The 21,363-nt window shown below is 57.2% G+C and overlaps 1 protein-coding gene across 12 annotated transcripts in view; it reads right to left on the bottom strand.

Moving 5' to 3' along the window:
• The window catches only part of AGBL2 (AGBL carboxypeptidase 2), a 44,499-nt gene extending 23,136 nt beyond the window's left edge, over window positions 1-21,363 (bottom strand). For 4 of the 12 annotated variants that reach the window (XM_039537758.1, XM_039537750.1, XM_039537753.1 and 1 more), the window contains exons 1-11: window positions 20,531-20,848; window positions 20,193-20,252; window positions 19,838-19,901; window positions 18,796-18,930; window positions 15,255-15,443; window positions 12,584-12,691; window positions 9,916-10,066; window positions 7,778-8,557; window positions 4,865-5,024; window positions 3,139-3,265; window positions 2,275-2,375 (exon numbers count right to left, since the gene is read on the bottom strand). In XM_039537758.1, the coding sequence (XP_039393692.1) occupies window positions 2,275-2,375; window positions 3,139-3,265; window positions 4,865-5,024; window positions 7,778-8,557; window positions 9,916-10,066; window positions 12,584-12,691; window positions 15,255-15,443; window positions 18,796-18,930; window positions 19,838-19,901; window positions 20,193-20,252; window positions 20,531-20,737 (2,082 nt within the window). In that variant the 5' untranslated portion in view covers window positions 20,738-20,848. Of the gene's footprint in view, window positions 1-2,274; window positions 2,376-3,138; window positions 3,266-4,864; window positions 5,025-7,777; window positions 8,558-9,915; window positions 10,067-12,583; window positions 12,692-15,254; window positions 15,444-18,795; window positions 18,931-19,837; window positions 19,902-20,192; window positions 20,253-20,530; window positions 20,849-21,281 lie in introns of those variants that run through there. The other 8 variants (XM_039537747.1, XM_039537751.1, XM_039537752.1 and 5 more) reach the window with 8 other exon arrangements.

Below are 21,363 nucleotides of genomic sequence, written 5' to 3'. Positions count from 1 at the left end.
GGCTGGTATAACACTGCTCCTCTGCCCGCATCCCTACACCCCTGGTGTCCCCATGGCTGGTATAACACTGCTCCTCTGCCCACGTCCCTACTCCCCTGGTGTGCCCATGGCTGGTATAACACTGCTCCTCTGCCCGCGTCCCTATGCCCCTGGTGTGCCCACGGCTGGTATAACACTGCTCCTCTGCCCGCGTCCCTACGCCCCTGGTGTGCCCACGGCTGGTATAACACTGCTCCTCTGCCCGCGTCCCTACTCCCCTGGTGTGCCCACGGCTGGTATAACACTGCTCCTCTGCCCGCGTCCCTACTCCCCTGGTGTGCCCACGGCTGGTATAACACTGCTCCTCTGCCCGCGTCCCTACGCCCCTGGTGTGCCCATGGCTGGTATAACACTGCTCCTCTGCCCGCGTCCCTACGCCCCTAGTGTGCCCACGGCTGGTATAACAGTGCTCCTCTGCCCGCGTCCCTACTCCCCTGGTGTGCCCACGGCTGGTATAACACTGCTCCTCTGCCCACGTCCCTACGCCCCTGGTGTGCCCACAGCTGGTATAACACTGCTCCTCTGCCCGTGTCCCTACGCCCCTGATGTGCCCACGGCTGGTATAACACTGCTCCTCTGCCCGCATCCCTACGCCCCTGGTGTCCCCATGGCTGGTATAACACTGCTCCTCTGCCCACGTCCCTACTCCCCTGGTGTGCCCATGGCTGGTATAACACTGCTCCTCTGCCAGCGTCCCTAGGCCCCTGGTGTGCCCACGGCTGGTAGAACACTGCTCCTCTGCCTGCGTCCCTCAGCCCCAGGTGTGCCCACGGCTGGTATAACACTGTTCCTCAGTGTGCCCAAGGCTGGTATAACAGTGCTCCTCTGCCCGCGTCCCTACTCCCCTGGTGTGCCCATGGCTGGTATAACACTGCTCCTCTGCCCGCGTCCCTATGCCCCTGGTGTGCCCACGGCTGGTATAACACTGCTCCTCTGCCCACGTCCCTACTCCCCTGGTGTGCCCACGGCTGGTATAACACTGCTCCTCTGCCCACGTCCCTACTCCCCTGGTGTGCCCACGGTTGGTATAACACTACTCCTCTGCCCGCGTCCCTATGCCCCTGGTGTGCCCACGGCTGGTATAACACTGCTCCTCTGCCCATGTCCCTATGCCCCTGGTGTGCCCACGGTGGGTATAACACTGCTCCTCTGCCTGCGTCCCTACGCCCCTGGTGTGCCCACGGCTGCTGGAGGTCCTAGTGTCTCCATGTGTCCCTCAGCCTGCATTGTGCCTGGACCTAATGCCTGGTACTGCCTCTGCCCTTTCTCAGTGTAATCCCAGCCCCGTCTGTGTTCTCCCATGCCCTGAGCACATCCCCAGGCCTGCAGCATGCCCAGAGCTGGGACAACTCTGGAGCCAACCACTCATCACTACAGTCACAAGATGCTCAGGGCTGACCCTCTGTGTATGTTTCTGTGGCTCAGCCTCCGGGCATGAGGCAGGGGAGTGGCTGGCAGCTCTGGAAAGCTGAGGAGGGGTTGGGGCGCTGTAGCCTTGGCAGGCTCCTAGGCTGGATGACTGAGATGCCAGGGAGGTGGCTGGGATGAGGGACGGCGTCCAGGGAGTAGCAGCGCGACCGGTGGGTGTAAATTCCCTGGGCACAGCACTCGGGGCTTTCAACACCATTTCACACCGATGGCTGTGAACTGCCAGGCCCAAAGGTGCCAGGGCTGTGAACTGCCAGGCCCTGAGGTGCCAGGGCTGTGAACTGCCAGGCCCAGAGTTGACAGGGCTACGAACTGCCAGGCCCAGAGGTGCCGGGGCTACGAACTGCCAGGCCCAGAGGTGCTGGGGCCACGAACTGCCAGGCCCAGAGGTGCCGGGGCTCTGAACTGCCAGGCCCAGAGTTGACAGGGCTGTGAACTGCCAGGCCCAGAGTTGACAGGGCTGTGAACTGCCAGGCCCAGAGGTGCCAGGGCTACAAACTTCCAGGCCCGGAGGGGCCGGGGCTACGAACTGCCAGGCCCGGAGGGGCCGGGGCTGTGAACTGCCAGGCCCGGAGGGGCCGGGGCTACGAACTGCCAGGCCCGGAGGGGCCGGGGCTATGAACTGCCAGGCCCGGAGGTGCCGGGGCTGTGAACTGCCAGGCCCGGAGGGGCCGGGGCTGTGAACTGCCAGGCCCAGAGTTGACGAGACTCAGCCCTGACACAAATTAGGCACTGAGCAGCCCCCGTTCACTCCCACCCGTCCCACCCCCAGCCCCTGCAGCAGGGCTGCGTGGAGCCAGCTCTCACCTTGGAGCGGTCGGGGTCACAGAAATCCAACAGCGTGTCACAGATATGATAGCCCAGAGATTTAAGGTCCTCTGAAGTGAAGTGGGAGTCGCTCTTCCTGCCTGAAAGAGGGGCAGAGACACAGGCCAAGGGCCCTGGATTCACAGCACGCCAGTCACATTCCCGGGGTTTGCCCAGCAGAGGGCACACACAGCACCTTCCCCGGGCTGCTCTCCCTGCTATCGGGCCCTTTGGCGCCATGGCACTTTAGATCTCAATGCAGCCGTGTGAAAAAGTGGGGATTTTCTGTGATTTGTATGAACTATTGTAGCAGCCGCAGGGACTTCTGGACCTCATGCAGGAGAGTGGGGAACAGGTGCCATCCCTGTAGCAGGGCCTCCTACAATATGTCTTGCAACTGGAGAAAGAAGGGGCCCTAGCGAGGGAAAATTCATGCAGCGCACAGAAGGCCCAGGAGCAGACATACAAGGGAGCCCACAGAGAACCTTCTAACCCAGCGAGAAGGTCCTGCTCCTGCTTGCCTCAGTGGAATCAAATCTACTGCCACAGTGGCAGGGGCCCTATGAGATTCTCTGCTGGGTAGGGCCGGTCACCTACAAAATCTAGCAGCCAGACAGCAAAAAGAGAGGGCGGGTCTACCATGTAAATCTCCTCAAGCTGTGGAGGGAGCAAGAGGGCTGCAGGCTGGTACCACCCCAGAGGCTCTGGTGGTGCCAGCCCAACTGAGCTCCATCCCAGCTTGCTGAGGGGAATCAGGCAGATCTCCTGAAGGGCAGGGGACAGCCTTGTTCCAGCAAAACTCTCGTCTCCATCACCCCAGCTCCCTCCCGGCCCAGCTACATGCTGGCATAGTGCTGCCCTTACCCAGAGTTGAGCCGCTGAAGGTGGACTCCATGGTGTAGCTGTTGGGGATTCCCATCCTCCACATCACAATCCGGCCCGTCCCTTCTTTACTCTTCTGGACCTTAAACTTACAGCTGCGGAAAGAAAACTACAGCGCCCCGGGTGGCTCAGCGCGGTGCCAGGGCAGAAAGAGATCCTGGCCGTACCCCAAGGTGGGACTGCTCCCGACAGACAACCCCTTTTCCAGGGCTCCCCATGGCCCAACCGGGGGCCTGTCCTCATTTCCCTTGGGGACGTTATTCCACAGTCAGCAGCCCCCTCAGCATTAGGAAGCTGTTCCTGATATTCAGCCCACTCGTTCCTTGCACAGCACCATCCTGTTTCTCCTAATTCCTGTGCCTTCTGGCCACCCAACCCTAGCAGGCTGGGGTAGCGACACCGGCATTAAGATTTACTGTAACTACCCCTCCAGCACTAGCCTCTTAGCACAACCCGGTCCCTAGCGTCATTCTTGGAAACTGCTGAACAATTTTTGCTGAAACAATCCAAAAAATTCCACCCAAGACAGAGAGCTGCCAGGACAAGTTCCATCCCCAGCGGCTAAAGCTTGGAAAAATTATACCCAGCTGAAAACCAGGGGTTGGAACGGGACGGGTTTGGGGACCTCAACTTAGTGTACGTGGGCAAAGACGCTTCCTACAGAAACACTAGGGAGGGGATCCTGGCTCCACAAAGCCAGGGGGAGCTTTGCCACTGATGTCAGTGGGGCCAGCGCATCCCACGCTCAAAGATGGAAACTCTAAAGGTAGGAAGTGCCAGACTGAAGGTTGCCTGTGCACCCTTCACCCCGCCCCCAGTGCAGATTGAGTCCCTGGCTGTACACACAGTGGGAACTGGGAGATTGCAGACTGCTTTTTCCACAGGAGCCCTGGCCCTAGGCAGGGCTGCCCAGAGGGGGGGCAAGTGGGGCAATTTGCCCCAGGCCCCGCAGGGGCCCCCACAAGAGTTTTTCGGGGCCCCTGGAGTGGGGTCCTTCACTCATTCCGGAGGCCCCAGAAAACTCTCGCAGGGCCCGGGCCCCCGGAGCTTCTTCCGCTCCGGGTCTTCAGCAGCAATTCGGCGGCGGGCGGGGTCCTTCCGCTCCAGGACCCACTGCCAAAGTGCCCTGAAGACCCACAGCGGGGGGTCCTTCCACCCCAGGACCCACCAAGTGCCAGGTCTTCAGTGGCAATTCCCGCCACCGAAGACCCCAGGCTCCCTGAATCCTCTGGGCAGCCCTGGCCCTAGGTCCCTCACTCTTGTGCTCTCCGGGAGCCTGCACTGTGCACTATAGGTGCAGCTCTGTTGTGCCCCAGAACAGAGCACCAAAGCCTTCCTGGCTCCATGATGTGATTTTCCCCCCCACCCTCCAACAGCTGGCACCTTGCAGCCAGGTCCCCACCCAGCCCATGGTGGCCAGTGAGGGGCTCCAAGAGTGGAGAGGATGCTTCTCCTCTGGGCAGGAGGTGGGAGGGATAGCTCAGTGGTTTGAGCATTAGCCTGCTAAACCCAGGGTTGTGAGTTCAATCCTTGAGGGGGCCATTTCGGGAATGGGGGTTAAAAAAAAACAACTGTCTGGGGATTTGTCCTGCTTTGAGCAGGGGGTTGGACTAGATGATCTTCTGAGGTCCCTTCCAACCCTGAGATTCTGTGTAGAGAAGGGCTGTGGGGAGCCCCTTCCCCTCCTGTGGGCTGCTCCCACACCCACCTTGTCAGGGGCATTCTTGCTGAGCATGAGTGGGAAGATGCGCTCGTGGAGCCGCTGGGCAGGAGCGCTCTTGTTGTTGCAGCCGTACATGAAGACATTGTTCTTGCGGCTGTGCCCATGGAAGTCACAATACAGCAGAACCTCCCGCTCCTCCAGGACTCTGCACCAAGGAAGAAATCCTGAGCCAATTACACGCATGTACAGATGCATGTATGTAATCTGACATGGGCCACGGACCGTATCACAGACGCCTGCTCGATTCAGGAGGAAACGCTGCACAGAGCTACATAAAATCTGTCCCATGGGGATGACACGTCTCAGGCCTGGGCTCTGCAAAGTTTATTCTGGTGAAGTTTGTACACAGCCAGTTTTGAGCTGCAAAAATGTGTGCAAGGGAAGAGTTCTGCTTCAGAAGTCATTCAGGGTATGTCTACACTGCACTTGGACTCCCGTGACTGGCAGGGCTGGCTCCAGCTTTTCTGCTGCCCCAAGCAGCAAAAAAAAAACCTGAGTGGCGGCACTTCGATGGCAGCTCAATCGCGCCACTTCTTCGGCGGCAGGTCCTCCCTCTCTTCCTCTTCGGCGGCAATTCGGCGGCAGCTCAAAGAGGAAGAGAGGGAATGAGGGACCCACTGCCGAATTCCTGCTGAAGACCCAGACGTGCCGCCCCTTTGAACTGGCCGCCCCAAGCACTAGCTTCCTACACTGGTGCCTGGAGCTGGTCCTGGTGACTGGCTTGTTCCAGCTCACTCAGGCTTGCAGGGCTTGGGCTAAGGGGCTGTTTAATTGCAGCACAGACATTATATAGTCCATACTAACGGATCTCAATTAGAGACTCGCATTGATTGACAGTTGCCAACTACCTGCCCCAGCTACCTCATCGTATGAATCTGGCGTAGTGGCCTCCTGCTGTCCTTTATACTGCATAAGAAACGTTAATCTTGTTCTAGTGCAGCCTTACGTTTTGTGTATATTTCATCCTAGCCAAATTATCTATTTCAAATCAGAAATGACAGATGCTAAAAGCTAATAAACTGAAAATCAAATCCTGTTAAATCCTCTCTGTTAAATCCTGCTTGTTTTAGAGAACCCTAGTCAATTCAGGAAACACCCGCTACATTCTGTCGTTTGGGGCTGAGGTTACAAAGACGTATTTCATTTTTTTTAAGTAAATTAGTAAAGGTGACACTTGTCCTGGGATCTGTTAATAAAACTGGACGAATGGCGCAAAAGGGAACCTGACTGTGAATTCAGAGCTAATGGGAAATTTGAGCAGTTATCACATTTGATGCAAAAGTGAAGTGGTATCATTTGAGAATCACCACAGAATAACTAGGGAGAGGAGAGAAGCTTCTGGGTTAGAGGGGACTCCGGGAAACACAATAATTAATAATAAATCCTAGCTTTTATCCAGCACTTTTCACCAGTAGCTCTCAAAGCGCTTTGCAGAGCAGGTCAGTCTCATTCCCCCTTTTTACAGGTGGGGAAACTGAGGCACAGAGAGGGGAAGTGACTTGCTGAAGGTCACCCATCAGGCCAGTGGCAGAGCCAGGAATAGACCCCAGGTCTCCTGAGTCGCAGACCAGTGCTCTAGCCACTAGGCAGCACTGCTTCTCTAAAAGTAGAATTCAGTTAAAAATTGGCAGACCCACATAGCAGCACTACTGACATCCGTGACAGTTTACACCAGCAGACCACCTGGCCGCTGAGTTCACATACAGCTGACCAGCCATGGGTAGGTTTGCTACAGTTTCACATTATAAAATTTCTATTATTCTTTTTTTTTTTAATTAGGGAACACACAAAATTAAATTCAAAGAACGTTACTAAGGTTGCAAAGTCAAGTGGAGAAAAGTGAGGAGATGCCAGAATTAAACCTGCCTGTGCAACCTTAACTCTGCCCCCCTTGTGCGTCTATAATTACATGATCGCATGCTGTTTTTTCCACAGGACTCCCGCCTCATTCAGTGCACAGGACGGACTGTGTATTCAGGCCTGTGCAGCGAAGGAGGCTGTTGTCTGTAGCACCCTACCCCATTTGCTGCAGATGTTTGCGTGTGAGGCAGGGGACTGCGGGAAGGAAAAGGAGAGTCTTGCAAAGGAGCTGGATTCTCCCTGGCTGGGAAAGCCACTTTCACCAGCGTTTCTGCAGGGGATCATTAACTGCGTGTTCTCCATGTTCTGGTTGTCCAGACGGGGACACCTCAGGGCTAGTTTTTTAGCGAGCTGGGCACTCGCGCTGCAACGGTTTGTCAGAGGGAGCTGTGGGTGCTCAGCTCGAGTCGAGCTGACGACCGGTTTTGCCCATATTGGCCTTCATCTCCGTGTGCCTCCGTTTCCCCATTTGTAAAATGAGGGTGACAGCACCACTCGCCAGAGAGACGTGAAGGGAAATTCATTACAGTTTGCAAGGCCCAGCGATGAGCATATCAGAACACGGGTACGCAAGGCCACCTTAGCAGTGTGCCCCTTTGTGAGTTTGCATTTTCGATAACAACCTTAACTGAGGCCTTTCCTTGGTGGAGACTGAGTGACTTTGCAGCATTAATAATCGTCTCTTAACTTGGAGGGTTATGTGTGCGCTCGCTCTCTATAATGGTCCCTCACTCTTACCTAGCACTTTCCATCTGTAAATCTCAAAGCACTTTACAAAGGGGGGGGGAGGGGTCAAGATCATTCTCCCCATTTTACAGAGGAGGGAACTGAGGCACAGAGGGAGGAAATGATTTTGCCCAAGGATATTCAGCAGGCTAGTGACAGAACCAGGAATAGAGCCCAGCTCTCAAGTCCCGGTCCAGTGCTCTACCACTAGGCCACACTGCCTCTAATCAATGGCGTTCTCTTTACAGTGCTACGTTATGGTGGCCAGCGGCTCTGTGCTACACGCCAAGGTCAACGAGCCCTGCTCCTCACCTCTGGATCATGCTCCGGGTGTGCCAGATGCAAGGGAAGGACTCCTTCAGGACGGTCCGATAGTTGCGGTTGAGATCTCTCCCGGCCAGCGAGCAGCGGTAGTTCCCCACGATCACCCCGTCTGGATTGAGCATGGGCACCACCTTGAATATGAAGAGCTCGCGGAGGAGCTGGGCGTCAGGGGAGTCGCTCAGGATGAAGTCTAGGAAACCCCTCATGACCCACGAGCCGTTGGTCTCCCCAGGGTGCACCCTGGCGCTCAGCACCACAGCCTTCTTGGCGGCAGTGGCAGCGGGGTTTTGGGACGGGCTGGTGATGGTGAGAAGGTAGACGGTGTTGCCGGCCAGACTGCTGCACAGGACCCGCAGCTTGCAGTACTGCGAGCGGACCGGGTCGCTGGCCACTGCCAGCAGGTAGCGCTGCAGGTCCGAGAAGGTGTAGGGGTAAAAGTGGGCAAAGTAGCAGGTGTCCTGGTCATGGGGGAAGCACACTGTCCACGTGAGACAATACATCGCCTGGCCCTCCTCGGAGCTGCACCGGTAGTACCGGATGTCGCCCCCCTCTCTCCGCCAGCCCACGCCACGCGTCTGCGCGTCCCTCTGAGAGTACAGGAGCGGCTTCATCCCCATGCTGTACAGGCTCTTGGGCTTCATCAGGTTGACAATGGAGAAGCGGTAGGTGATGCCTTTCCTGGTGTTCCTGACCCGGAAGTAGAACCACTGGGTGTGCTTGCTGGTGTACAGGTCCACGCGCAGCGTCAGCTCGTACTCGTACGGGCCTCTGCAAGGAGGAAAGAGAAAGTAACACCCGGAGCAGCTTCTCCCTGCACACACGTCTGTGTGAAGGACAGGAAAGGCCACAGACAGACCTGCTCTGTGCACATCAGCAGCCGGGTTACTGGGCTCTGCTGCAGGGGTGTTAGATACTTTGATTCAAAAAGCATTCCCTAGTTACACCTGTGCTGCTGTGAAAACTGAGTTAAAATTATAAGCTACCACTCTAAATTTCAGGGAGTTTCCTGGTCCTGCTTGCAAGCTAGGGGATGCTCTATGGAAGTGTGCAATCTGGTCTTTCGGCAGTCAGTCAGCAGAGATCCAGCCTAGAGTAAGGAGGATGAGTTAGAGCTCTCTGCCTTAGGGAGCAACCGGCTTTGTCTCTCTCTGCTTTTGCATTCTGGATTGTAAGCAATAAACTCATGTTACGTTGCAACTGCCCAACAAGAGGACTGATTTTTCTATCCAGTGTCTCTTTGTGTAGGCCATGAACAAAGACCGAGATTCCCCGCATCCCTCAAGAGCGCGCTGCTCTGTGCTAGGGAACAGGTCTTTGTTCCTAGCATTCATTACATGCAATGATACGCAAAACGCTTCGTTAAAAGGACATTCTTTAAATGGCAACTCCAGCACTAGATCATTAGGAAATACCAGCTTCACACATGCCCGAGCAATCTGACCTCTGCCCCATTATGGTACAGCCCGTAAAGACACGAGCACCTGCTATTTACCACACAGGATGACCCATCTCAGTCAGTGCATAGGATGGCTCCTAAGCTTCCCTTCCCACAGCCCCTCATGCACAGGACATGGTGGCAGAGGTACCGGGACTGTTCTGGTTGGCACAAAGTAGAGCAACTCCCAGGCTGCTCTAACCTGGGCCGGGACAGAGAATCCTCCTTCCCCCCTCATGGGCGCTGTGGGGGAGGGGAGTCTCTAGGCTCAGGCCTGGCCCGTCAAGCTCAGTTCCTGTTCCCCCAGGCTGGCAGAGGGGCTGGTGATGGGGCAGCCAAATCTCCTCCCTGTGATGCAGCAGGCAACCACTGGGGGAGCTGCAGCAGAGAAGGGACAGATACTGCTCAGTGCACTCCCAAAGCTGGGGCAGGCAGCGCCCCCTCCCTGCTCCCTGGGATGGGGCTGATCCAAACACTTTGGGAACATCGTCCCAGTGAGGCACATCTTCAGTTCCTCTCCTAATGCCCCTGTCCTACTTAACACAGCCGCCCCCCAGGGCCATCCCAGCTCCCCCTTCGCCTGCCCTCCACAGAGAGCCTGGACCGGGCACCCTGGCTTATCTGGAAAGCTCCCTCTCCCCTGCCTGCCGTGGACAGTCCCGCGTCCTCTGCCCCCTGCCCCCTCACTCACACTCGGACGGCCTTCTGGAGGTTCCCGCTCTCGAATCTGGATTCAAAGAGCAGGGTGGTGTCCTCTGGACCTTCCAAGCTGACGGCGGGTGACGTGATGGGCCCTCGCGCGCCTCCAACGCGGGAGCAGGTGAAATAGGAGCCTTTGGCCACTGCCGGGAGAGGAGATGCCCTTGTCACACCTACAGACGGTGCTAGACCCAGCTCCCTGCTCCGTGTGGCCTGGCCCTTGTTCGGAATCCCACTGCCCTCCGAAGCAGGGCAGGGAATTTGCTCTCACGGCGACTCAGGCTCTGTCCCAGTCCAAGGCAGGGAACCTCTGTGCTGCAAGTGCCCAAAGCACCCCCCACTACTGAGCAAACACCCCGCTGCAGCTGAACCTCTCCTGCTTCATGCCCCCTCGCCCTCAGGTATTCTTCCCCTACACACCAGACAGGCTCCTCACTGCCTTCGCTGGGCTCCGTGGGGGGCAGCCCGGAATCCCCACGCCATGATTAGGCAGTGCCAATAATAATGACCCCCTAGCTTTCCATCCACAGATCTCAGAGCTCCTCACAAAGCATGTCAGTATCACTATCCCCATCTCGCGGAGTGGGAAACGGGCACAGGGAGGTGACGTGACTTGCCCAAGGTCACCCAGCAGGCCAGGGAACAGAACCCAGGTCTCCTGAGTCCCAGTCCAGTGCTCTGTCTGCTGGGAGACGCTGCCTGTCCTGCTCACGCTCGCTGCCGGGATGAGAGTGGATGGCGGTGTGCCAGGATCACCTTGGCCCCCGCTCTCAGGATTGGAGAGAGCGCAGAGCGATGGAGACAGAGCATGGGCCTGCTGCCGTGCCCACCTCCACGGCTTGGCCTGCACGCAGCCAGGGCAGGATTGCGATCCTGGTCTGAGCATCTGCCCCATGGGCTGCAGGAAATGGGACTTACATACCAGGCCCAGAAACATCCCTGTTATGATGTGTCTGCACCAGGGATATATCTACACAGCAAAAAATACCCACAGTGACGAGTCTCAGAGCCCAGGTCAAGCGATTTGGGTTTGTGCCACGGAGCAGTGTAGATGTTCCCGCTCGGGCTGGAGACGAGCTCCAAGACCCTCCCCCCTCGCCAGGTTTCACAGCCCAGCTCCAGACCAAGTGGGGACGTCTACACCGCTGTTTTTAGCCCCGAAGCGTGAGCTCTACAAGCCCGAGTCAGGAGACCCAGGTTCTGAGATTCACTGCTGCGGGGCTGCTTCTCGCTGAGTAGACGTACGCTAAGAGCCCCGAGCCCATGGGGCAGCACTGCTCCATGAAGGATTGTGTGTGGCCACGACTCACTGGAGCACTAGGTTCAGCACTGAGCAGCAGCCAGGCCTAAGGGCCAGCCCCCAAAGATGGCCACACTTAGGCTTGGTCCACACTTTAAAGTCACATGGGCATAGCTACGGCAGTCAGCGGCGGGAGAAAACCACAGCCCTGCCCGACATAGCTGTGCCGACAACAGCAGCGACACCGAGGGAAGATGGCTTCTGCCGACACAGCTAATGTTGTTTGGGGAGGTGGTGTTCCTGCACCGACAAAAAAACTCCTTCTGTCGGGGTAGGCTACACCTCTGCTAGGGGGCTACACGTGCATTGCTACGCTGGCATAGGCTCTAGCATAGACATAGTCAAAGGGTATGTCCATAGTGGAGCTGGAGGTGTAATTTCCACCCCGGAGAGCGGTACCCATGCTAGTGCGGATCACACCTCCAGCTCCAGTGTAGATGTACCCCAAGTTCCCACTGTTAGCTCGGGCATGTCACACAAGGCAGCTCTAAGCTGGGCACAAAAGGCTTAGGGAGAGTTCACTGGGAGTGGGTGTCCAAGAGCCGCAGAGGCGGTAAAGAACACCCTACGTGCCCATGGGAGCCATCGTGAGTGCCCTAGGGGACACCCGGCTGCTGCCCAATCTCAGCCTCTCTCCTAGGGGACGGTTAGAAAACCAATAAGAGACTTGGGCCCTGCTAACTGGAGGCTGCTGGGCAGTGACTGGTGGCTATTTCCTATCTCACAGATCCAGCAAGCCTCTTCTGAGCTGAGATCTCCAGAATCTGCCTCCTGCTGCAGGACAACAGAGCAGAATTCAACTCCTCGACAGAGACACATCAGGATGTGGGATTGCTCCTGTAGGGAGCCACATTGCCAGGGACATTTGCTGCTAGAAAACATAGCACAGGGAACACTCCTGTGTTGGGACCTCTGGATCTTTCGCACCCCAGGGGTGATCTGGGGATGGGGCGTGCTCTAGAAAAGCCGGCGTTCAGCCATTTATAGAGACCTCAGCCGCTGAGATCCAGCCCACTGGAGTTTTACGGTTTGACCAATGATTTCCCAATTAACACCCAGTTAGCTTCATGGGGCTTTGGGTCTGGCCCTGGGTTATTTTCATGTCTCACGTGCTGGAGATGAGAATTGCCGTAGAGCAAGACTTCCTGTGTGCGGCCAGAGCCCCCGAGCATTTCACATGAAAACAGGGAGCTCTCGTCCCACTCTGTGTTGGAAACAACGCCTTGCAGCCAGTGTTCTCAGAGACCAGAGACCAGCCAGGCGCGGCGCGGCCCTGCCCCAGAGCCGGCCTGAAAGGGGCTTTACAGACTCCTGGATTCCACGCCCAGATTATCAGTGTTGTTAGTGCATGAGCACATACCTGGTTTTATGTGATAGACCACGGTTCCTTTCTCCTCCCCCACAATTAGTGGGGCCGGCTCGTTTCCTGTGGGCTGATAGAATGGCTCCGGTTCAGACGGCACCCACTCTGAGGAGACAGGGGAACGGTTCCAGTTATTATTGCAGGGGTTTCAGATGGGAACCTGCCCCACAGGGTAAAGAAAAGTGCTCTCCTGAAAAGAGCTCTGAAGTCCCTGTGCCATGTAGTAATAGAGGGAAAGGTATGGCCCTCCCCACATGCTCATTCCCAGCTAGCAGGGGCAGCTCTATGTATTTTGCCGCCCCAAGCACGGCAGGCAGGCGGCTTTCGGCAGCACGCCTGCGGGAGGTCCGCTGGTAATGCGGATTCGGCATCATGCCTGCGGGAGGGCCGCCAGTCCCGCGCCTTCGGCTTACCCGCCGCCGAAACCGTGGGACCGGCAGACCTCCCGCAGGCATGCCGCCAAAGGCAGCCTGACTGCCGCCCTGACGGCGACTGGCAGGCCGCCCCCCCAGGCACGCGCTTGGTGCGCTGGTGCCTGGAGCCGCCCTGGCCAGCTAGTGTCCTCTCTTCCACACCAACAAGCCGGGGACCCTGTGATTTGTAATAGTCCAGTGGGGGGGTCTGTGTTGGGAAGGAGGCTGACTGGGTATAGTAAATCTGCTCTGAAGGGGAAGCACCTGGGCAGTGACAGAGCAGCCTGGTTTCAGACCCAGCCAGTCCCCTTTTGGAGATGTGACAGTCAATCGTTCTCCACAGAGTTTTAATGCCCTGTCTGCTCGCACCTTTCCTGGGTTTCATCTCCCAGACTCACCTGTGGGAAACGCCCATTTCAACTCCCCCACAAGAACGGGAGACCCCGAAGGGCCAACAAATACTGGCTGGAAAGTTCTGTGCAGAGAGCGCTGCTTGGACTGCTGCGGAGGCAGAGAATTCTGGGTAATGCTGGGCCTTAGTCACATCTCTCCCTAGCGCTGACCAGCCTCCCCGTGCCACAGAGCCCAGCTTAACCCAACATGAAACAATTCATCACACAGAGGGAGAAGTAGTCTGGTTTCCAGTGCCACGATTACTGTGCTAGGCCCCGCTGGCTGGCGGAGGCAGACACGGCACTCTGACCTCTGGGCACCACGTTCCCTGGCAGGGACTGAAAAACGAAGTGGAACCAGAGGAGAGAAGCAAGGGGAGCTAAGCAAATCCAAAGGCAGGGGAGTGTTCTGTCTACAAGCCACTGCTGGGTGGATCCATCCCGGAAAGGGGGGGAAGATTGAGGAGCAATGGGGCAAATGGCAGAAAGGGACGTGCTAGACTGAATGTTGGGGCGATGACAGCGAGATGCACTAGGCCCTGGAACAGTCTGTAAGGAGAACGGGGGGCGTCTCGGTGCTGGGGACTCTAACTAGACACAACGATGAGAGAGCAACGAATGGATCTCTTGACCAAAGTGCACCTGAACAGGTTCAGGGTTTCAGCGAGGCTCTAGGGCTCTTTCAAGGGGGTGGAATTTTATTCTTCCCAAAGGAAGTGAAGGCTCGTGTGGGTGCCTTGTGGAATGAAGCCTGGCAGGTCTGTGCAGTTCGCTGGGCAGAGTTTCATGGGTTAATGTTAATGTTGCCATTAATGCAATTGACCAGGCTCCTGTGGGCTCACCACTCAAGTGTGAAGCCTCACTGCATCCTCCACCCTGTGGGGGACCCTGTAATTGCCCCAGGAGCTCCCAGACCTCCCCGAGAGCTCCTGATCCACGTGCTTATGTGACAGGTGCAATTCCACTTGCCCATCCCAAGTCAGACCCTCAAAATCATGAGATTGTCTTAACAATCATGACATTTGACAACCTCCTCCACTTGGGGCTCTTGTTATCTAACATCTGGTGTCAGCGCTGTCTGGGGTCACAGTCTAAAGCTTTTCTCTGCAACCATGAGGGCTATGAGCATCCTTTATTAAAATGAATGCTGAGCTTCTCATGCAGTCATGTGATTCCAGGAGCTGGAGCTTTAGGAAAGACACCATCCATTGCAGGAGCTGGTAACATTGCTAGTGCCAGACCCTGACGGGCTGGGGAGCTCCCGACAGCCCCACACAGGACAGGGGCAGTGACACACACACACAGGGCTCTGGTTACCGATGTCCTGATGGGCTGGGGAGCTCCCAGCAGCCCCACACAGGACAGGGGCAGTGACAGTGACACACACAGGGCTCTGGTTACCGATGTCCTGACAGGCTGGGGAGCTCCCGACAGCCCCACACAGGACAGGGGCAGTGACACACACGGGGCTCCGGTTACCGATGTCCTGACAGGCTGGGGAGCTCCCAGCAGCCCCACACAGGACAGGGGCAGTGACACACACAGAGCTCTGGTTACTGATGCTCTGACGGGCTGGGGAGCTCCCGACAGCCCCACACAGGACAGGGGCAGTGACACACAGGGCTCGGTTACCGATGCCCTAACAGGCTGGGGAGCTCCCGACAGTCCCACACAGGACAGGGGCAGTGACACACACAGGGCTCTGGTTACTGATGCCCTGACGGTCTGGGGAGCTCCCAGCAGCCCCACACAGGACAGGGGCAGTGACACACACGGGGCTCCGGTTACCGATGTCCTGACAGGCTGGGGAGCTCCCAGCAGCCCCACACAGGACAGGGGCAGTGACACACAGGGCTCGGTTACCGATGTGCTGGATTTGCTCCTTGATGACTTCGCACTCCACTGGCCAGCGTGGGGCCTGCAGGGGGCCTCTCGAGGTGGGCACAGCAAAGAGACCCCGTGGCTCCCGCAGGCGTGGAACCCCAGGGCCCTCAAGGTGATTGAACAGAAGCTGTTTGCTCTTGAGAAGTGCGGCCTTCAGCATGAGAGAACCTGCAAGGAGAACAGGAACAGGCACTAGGGACTCCGCAGAATGGTGCATGGCCGGACGCCCCGATTTCATGGAGCACACACACAGCAGAGCCTCGGCTCTGGCACTGCTAGGAAAAGGCTCGTGCAGCAGGACACAAACATACCTGGTGTCTCAGCAGCAGCAGCAGCCTCTGCCAACCAGGCGGAGGTACAGTACCTGCCACGGCCAGCAGGCTATAGGAATACGCACTGCCCAGCGCTCCCGGGGACACGCTGCCTAGGGCAACATCACCAGTGGGCTGGGAGAACTGGTACCAGCTGCTCTTCAGTGGACGTAGTGGAGAGGGCCTGGCTGTGGCTCTGTGATTCAGGGCCACCCGGCCACAGCACACACCGGAGTTGCATGGGGGCAGCTCTAGCTTGGCTACCCGCGGAAGGTGTCTCAGGGAGTGTATCCCAATGGAGGATTAAGCCCGCTGGAGCATCCCTCTGCCTGCCCGGCCCCGGGGACACCCTTCTCCCTTCCTAGGGCTCGGGGGAGCCGGCTGGCCTGAGTGTGCAGAACCCCTGCAGCAGCACAGCGCCCCGGCATACATTCAAGGTGGCAGGGTTTGGCTTGCTCAGGAAACCTTAATTCTGACTCTCCTAGCTGGGAAGGGCTGCACTTTGCGTCCATTGAGAAATGTATTCTCTTCAGCTGGCCACAAAGGGTTTGCCCCCCGTAAAGCCATTGTGCTCTATGCTTTGGGGGGCAGTAGCTCCCAGGGGCCCAGCCACAGCCCAGCACCCCGTTGTGCTGGATGCTGTGCAGACACAGAACAGTCCCGTGCCACAGAGCTGTGCAGGCACAATACCACACTGCAGGCCAGCGGCCGACTCCCAAGCCCAGCGCTGGGCGCATTAGTAGTGTCGCCACCAAGTATCAGCTTTAATCTATTGTATTTTTAATGAACTTTCTATTAACAGGCTCTCCAAAGCAGCTTTGCCTTTGGGGCGTTAAGCCAGAGGGCCATCCCTGCCCCCAGTCCAGTCACAAGGCGACAGCCCGGCCAGTTCCCACTGTGTGTTGCGAGGCTCTCACTGACAGGGAGGGAGCGCGGGCACGAGATGTGGGAATGGGCAGGGGACAGTGACACTGTTGTCAGCCCAGAGGCAATGGGCTCAAGGCATGCCAGGGGGAGTGGCGAGGCCTTACCTGCCACAGAGCCAGCTGCAACCCACTGGCCGTTTCCCCAGGGTAGGGCTGGAGGGAGGCTGCTTTTGTGGGAGCAAGTGAACTTGCAGTTTAAGACAGAGATGGTGATAAACTGGCCCGCTGGAAGGAGGCTCCCAGAAGCGAACCCAAGGCTAAGCCTGGCCACACTCACCCAGGACCGGACCATGCAGCTGGGGTACAAATCCCAACTGGATCCTGCTACCTGAAAAAGGTCTCTGGGAGGGACAGTGGGGCATTGCTGGCTCCAATGGCAACCCGAACAAGCCAGGTGAGTGAGGAAGAAGTGGGCTCCTGGTTGGGCCATCCTGACAACAACCAAACCACTGATTCCCCCTTTCCCTTGGCCAGTCAGACAGCACAGAGCAGCCAGCTGAGCAGGGGACGACACCCACTAGCATGAGCTACAGAACCAGAGAACAGTGCCTGTCTGCTCAGACTAGGGTGACCAGATGTCCTGATTTTATAGGGACAGTCCTGATTTTTGAGTCTTTTTCTTATATAGGTTCCTATTACCCCCCACCCCCGTCCCGATTTTTCACACTTGCTGTCTGGTCACCCTAGCTCAGACTGCAGCTCCTGATGGACTGCGAAGCTCCACAGGCCAAGCTGGCCGCAGAACAGAGCCTTTTTCCAAAGGGGTTTCTTTTTACTTTTGGAGTCTTTTCTAGGTTAACTGTGGGGATGCCTGCAACTAACTAACTGTTTTTACCTAACCTTCCCGCGTGCATGTGTGTGTGAAGTAATTGCACCATGCTGCTAAGTCCATATTAGAAAGTCATTACACCTGGATTTACCTAACTCCTAAGCAAGCTGGCCCAGATCTCACTATGTCACCCTGGCTCTTTGCAGGTGTTAGCGAAAACCACTCTGCCTGAGAAGGGAACCTGGGGGCTGGCCCCATTGCACTGACAGGAAGTGGAGAGATTAGCTTGGGGGGAGAAAGCTAAGCAAACCATTGCATTCTTAGTGCTTCAAAGAGAGGCAGCAGAATTTCTAGGGCTAAGAAGGAGGCTGCTCTATCTGGGAGAGTCCGAGGGTCTGTGGATAAGGCTGTGTTCGTCTGGTTGCATGATGTGGCTGACTGCGATCATGCAAGGATTTGATCAATTGTTGATCTCAATCTAGTTTCGTGTCACAGTTATTCATTCCCACTTATGCTATTGGTAGTTCCTTGATGAAGCCATCAGATCCCCACTGGAACCCCCGTTCGATTGCTGCATTGGTGAGCGTTGCAGGGAAGTACAGCAAATTCGTTAGCTTTAGGTTTTCTTCTTTGTGTTCTCAGTAAAATTCATAAAAAGGACGGTGGGTTGGTTTTCTCTCACTGAATGGCTGGGAGGCCCAAACAACATTATAAAGGTATCTGAGAGTCATTAACCTACACCAGAATTGAACCCCATTACCGCTACACAAGTGCTCTGGGATATACGGTAGCCATTCTTTGCCAAACCTCCTAAATAGGGTAGACAAGATTTCACAGCCTTGATCAATCTACAGGGAAAAGACAGGCAGAAAATACTGGGTCTTCTTTATGACCTGCCCAAGGAAGGGCCCCTGCCACTGCCCCCACCTTTGCAGATCCCCTTTATAAAGAAACCCTCACTAGAAAAGGGGACAGTGCAATACTGGGGTGAGATCTGGACCTCTGCAACTCTGGATTTTATACAATTTATTCTCCACTCTCCTAGGGCAACCATCCACCTCCCCAGCAGCCCACTAACAGGCCATTCCCTCTCAGCTTGGATAGACTCTGTGTAACAACAAATCCCGTATCTGGGGAGGTTTCTCCCAGGTCTTCAGGGGACACCAATTGCTCTTCCCCAGATGCATGGTCTTGCAAAGCTTTCAAGCAGCGCTAGCTCACTCTGATGTCAGCTGTTCCTTTACTTAGCCAAGGTGCAATCCCCAGCAGTGTATTCTATGAAGTGATGTTCATAACCTCTGGGTGAGGGTTGCTCCATGGTTCCCCAGCTAGCCCACTAACATGGGTGGTTACAGCTCACCCGTTTGCTGTGGACCCAATCCTCCCCTCCGCCCCGCCCCTGCTGTCTCTTTCCAACCTAACGCAGCCCCTGAGTTGCAGAGAGCGGCTGAACTGAGCCACTGGCTGTCATGGCCAAAGGAAACCCAGCTCCTCACGCTGAGTAGCTCACTCACAGATCAGCTTCTTCTTGTTATCCTGAAGGGAATCGCAGTTGGATCCTCCGCTCTCCTGCTCCAGCAGAGAGTCTGAGCTCTTTGGCCTGTGCTCTCGCAGCACGAGGGAGCTGCTTTCTGCAGTTTTCTCCTCATCTAGGAAGGGATGTTGCTGTCAGTGCTGGGGAGCTCCTTTTCTTGGGACATTTAAAGCTAGCCTGGCCACCGTGCTGTAGGGAACGATCCAGCACTGCTCCTGGGGGGTGGGCCAGATTGCACCCAACAGGTCTTCGAACCTATAGCTACCCTGCTTCTGAGCACTAGGGAGAGAAGGGCTGGTGGCTGTAGGATCCTCTCAGGGGATCTCAGTCATTTAACATGAAAAGGCTAGCCAGCTGCTGGGAGCCGGAGGAGGCACTCTGCCCCACTGAGAACGAGCCCCTGGTCCCATGGCTCCCCACAGGCCCAGAAAGAGCCTGCAGTTACTAGATGCTTGAATACTAGCCAAGGCTTATTCTGGCAATACAGGGAGCTAGGTGATCAGAGACTCAGTCGTGTCTCAGGAGCAGAGGACTGGGTTCAGCTCCCGCCAGGGTGCAGACTTCACTCCAGAGCTGCCAGCCTTCAAGCGAGACAGTAGGATCACAGCCCACTCCACAAGCACACGGGTCTGCCTGCTCCAGCACCAGCCTACCAGAGAGGTTAAAGGCAAAAAGGACCACACTGCACTGATCCCCTTCTAACAGGACTCTGCCCAGCCAGTATCACGCACTGCGGCCCTGGGCACGCAGCCAGCGGCCTGTTCTCCTTTGGGGGGGTCTCCGTACAGCGACGGGGGAGGGAAAACATTTGAAAATAAAGGCACCTCTGTAAACTGCCTAGCTCTTCAGCTGACAGTGTCCCCTTCCCACAGCTATCCCAGCATGCTGTGCCCAGTGCAGGATGGCAGTCTAGAGGGAAGGGGGGTGAAACCCAGAGGCATCCAGTGGGCTCTGAGTCACTGGTTGCTGACCAGTGAAACGTCCTGGGCCGGTGAACAGCAAGCTGCCCCAGCTGCTCTTACCTCGGAAGTAGCCGTAGTACTGGAGGTGGTGATGCATGAAGCTCTCGTAGGGGTCTGCGAGCAGCTGGGGAAGGAAAGGGAAGGGTAAGCGAGAGCCAGGCCCCCAGGCCTGTAGATACACAGGAATTTAATGAACAAACAGGTCAGAGTGCACACGGCCAATCCCTTCTAGGCACAGTCCCCCAGTGCCTGCCCCTTCACCTGTGCCTGTCCACCCCTGATGCCACCCCTTTTGCCTGGGGCCCCCACTGCTCCGCTCTCCTTGTTGCAGTCCCCAATGGCATGGCCCCATAGGCGGAAAGGATCCCAGTCTCCCCCCTAGGCCCAGTTCAGCAGGGCTGGGCTCTGCACTAACCTCAGGGGTTGGCTCCTGGGCTGGACTCATGACCATCAGCGGTGACAGCTCTGAGGGACACTAGGGGGAAGCACAGAAACCAGTCACCAGGCTGGAAGGGACCAGAAAGCCCCCAGTCCCTGACCAGACATGCACCAGGCCTCCCATTCTACCCCTCTCTCCCTCACTCCATGAGGTGAAACCCAGCTCTGCACTCCCCCCCCCCCCGCCCCACCCCTCACCAGCTCTCTAGACCCTGAGAAACCATCCCAAACCAGGATCCAGGGCAGAATCCTCAGAGTGGAGGGCTGGTTCCCAGAGATGGGGCGTATCTGCCAGGTTATCAATGATGTACACACCCCACGCCGCTCATCACGGCCAACGCCTGCCCCACGGGGCTCTGTGCTCCAGGGGCTCCAGCACCTCCGCTCTGCACCCCCAGCACCACTTATCACAGCCCTCACCTGCCCTATGGGGCTGTGTGAACCCAGTGCCCGCTCTGTACAGGACTGCTCTGCAGGCAACTGACGGTGTGGAGCCAGGGCTGCACTGGAATCACAGGCCATGGGTCCTGAGGCAGTCAGACGGCATATGGAAAACAGCACAAATGGCTGCAGCGACACCCCCTCTCATGCCTTGCAGCTCAGACGCCCCTGAGCTCCCCCTGCTCTAGAGCCGAGGCTGCCCCCAAACTCCCCCTGCTCTAGAGCCCAGACTGCCCCCCAAGCTTCTTCTGCTTTGGAGCCCAGAACTCCCTGTTCCCCCTGGTCTAGAGCTCGAGCTCCCCCTGGTCTAGAACACAGACCCCCGCCTCCCTCAGGGCTCCCCTGGTCTAGAGTCCAGATTCCCCCCGAGCTCCCCCTGCTCTAGAGCCCAGACCCCTCCCCCCTGAGCTCCCCCTGCTCTAGAGCCCAGGCCCCTCCCCCCCGAGCTCCCGCTGCTCTAGAGCCCAGCCCCGCCCGAGCTCCCGCTGCTCTAGAGCCCAGACCCCTCCCCCGAGGCTCTAGAGCCCAGACCTCCCCCCCCCCACTCCCGCGGCGCGAGAGCCCAGACCCCCGCCCCCGCACTCCTCCTGCTCTAGAGCCCAGACCTCCCCCCCGCGCCCCTCACCGCAGCCTCCCACCCTGCTCCGGGCCTCTCCTCGTGCCGGGACGCGGTAACCCAGCAACAGGCAGTGGGCGTGGCTCCAGAG

This window comes from Mauremys reevesii, linkage group 4 (assembly GCF_016161935.1).
Source record: "Mauremys reevesii isolate NIE-2019 linkage group 4, ASM1616193v1, whole genome shotgun sequence".
Lineage (NCBI taxonomy): Eukaryota > Metazoa > Chordata > Testudines > Geoemydidae > Mauremys > Mauremys reevesii.
Note: the sequence above shows the minus strand (reverse complement) of the source record. Positions and strands in the feature narration are given on the sequence as shown.